Genomic DNA, 1,304 nt, shown 5'->3' with positions numbered 1-1,304 from the left:
AGTAGCGATGTGCGTGTGCCGGCCCGCGGGGCACACGATCGATTTGACGTCCGCCAGCCCGACCGCCGACCGCCGCGCTAAAGTAATTTCAACGGTAAACCAGAAGCGGCCGGCCGATACGCTGTATGCAGATGCCGGGGCTCCGAGACACGCCCCGGTGGGTGCGCGAAAGCGACGGCCTACTTGTACTCATCCAGTGTTCCGCACCAAGAAGCTTCCTGCACCGACTGCTAGCTACTATTCTTTGATGACTTGAAAATTTTGCTTCGTGAACTCGATCGGAGAGTTATTTCTGTTTTCTTTTTTTTCCATGTACAATCGTCTGTTCTTATGCTGCTACAGCTACACACACCTAGCTAGTAATAGTAGTAACAAGCTGTATCAGAGCGTGAGCGTGAGATGGTCCGGCAACGACGCCGGACGGCGGTAGGGCGAACCGCGCGTGGCGACCCGGCCCTTGCGCCTCTCCATGAACTGCTGCAGCGACACCTTCCTCGCCATGGGCAGATCATCCGCCTTGGTCGGCGGCGCTCGCAGCGCCCGCGGTGCGCCTTGCGCGGCCGCGAGCCGGACCACCTCGGCGGCCTTGTCCGCCGGGACGTCGTCCAGCACCACCACCCGCCCGCCGTACGAGATGGTCAGCTGCGCGCTCGGCGACGGCGACGGCCCCGGCCCCGCCCCCGCCTCGCGCTCCTCTTGCGTGGACAGGTCCGCACCAGGCATCAGAGGGAGTACCCCTACCGTGCCCGCCGGCCGCAGCTCCACCGTCGTCGTAGTCGCCACCGCTGCTGCTTTTACGTACCGGCTGAGCACGCCGCACGCCGCCGCGAACCGCGCGCCGTGGCCCTGGACGCTCCCCGCTGCTGCCATTGTCTTTAGCTCGCGATCTGCTTGCCGCTGCCCTGCCACGCTGTGTAAAAGTGTCTAGTTTTGCAGGAGTTCCCCGTGATGAATGGACTCGGGACGAGATTTTTTATATAGGCGGGGGCGCGGGGGCGGCGACGCATGACGCGGGTGCGAGTGGGAACGACGGATTCGCGCGGTGCGTGCCGTGTGAAACCGTGGTTTTGTGTCCTTTCTGCCACGACCAACACGTGATGGCTGTGGAGGGTGATCGCATCCTGATTGGATTGCGGCGCCGCGATGTTTCGGAAATCGGACATGGGTGTGTGGCCACCGGTGGCGAACACCGGAACGTGAGCACGAGAACTCGTCGTCGTCCGAGAGGACAACAGGTCAAGTGTCAGGTATGTGTTCTGTTTGTTCTTCGCTACACGTCTAAGTTATATTACAGCAATAGTATG

The 1,304-nt window shown here is 61.7% G+C and overlaps 1 protein-coding gene across 1 annotated transcript; it reads right to left on the bottom strand.

Annotated features, from left to right (window-relative positions):
* Nucleotides 1-268: 268 nt before the first annotated feature.
* Nucleotides 269-950, bottom strand: LOC100284979 (uncharacterized). Its single transcript, NM_001157874.2, has one exon. It carries the CDS (start codon nucleotides 868-870, stop codon nucleotides 382-384), a length of 489 nt encoding a protein of 162 aa, NP_001151346.2. The 5' UTR covers nucleotides 871-950; the 3' UTR covers nucleotides 269-381.
* Nucleotides 951-1,304: the final 354 nt, after the last annotated feature.

The sequence above is a fragment of the Zea mays genome, chromosome 1 (genome assembly GCF_902167145.1).
Source record: "Zea mays cultivar B73 chromosome 1, Zm-B73-REFERENCE-NAM-5.0, whole genome shotgun sequence".
NCBI lineage: Eukaryota > Viridiplantae > Streptophyta > Magnoliopsida > Poales > Poaceae > Zea > Zea mays.
This window is presented reverse-complemented; position numbering and strand designations above follow the sequence as displayed.

What these genes read in the sequence shown, in the direction of transcription:
- LOC100284979 (NM_001157874.2), bottom strand. Translation starts at nt 870, where the DNA reads ATGGCAGCAGCGGGGAGCGTCCAGGGCCACGGCGCGCGGTTCGCGGCG.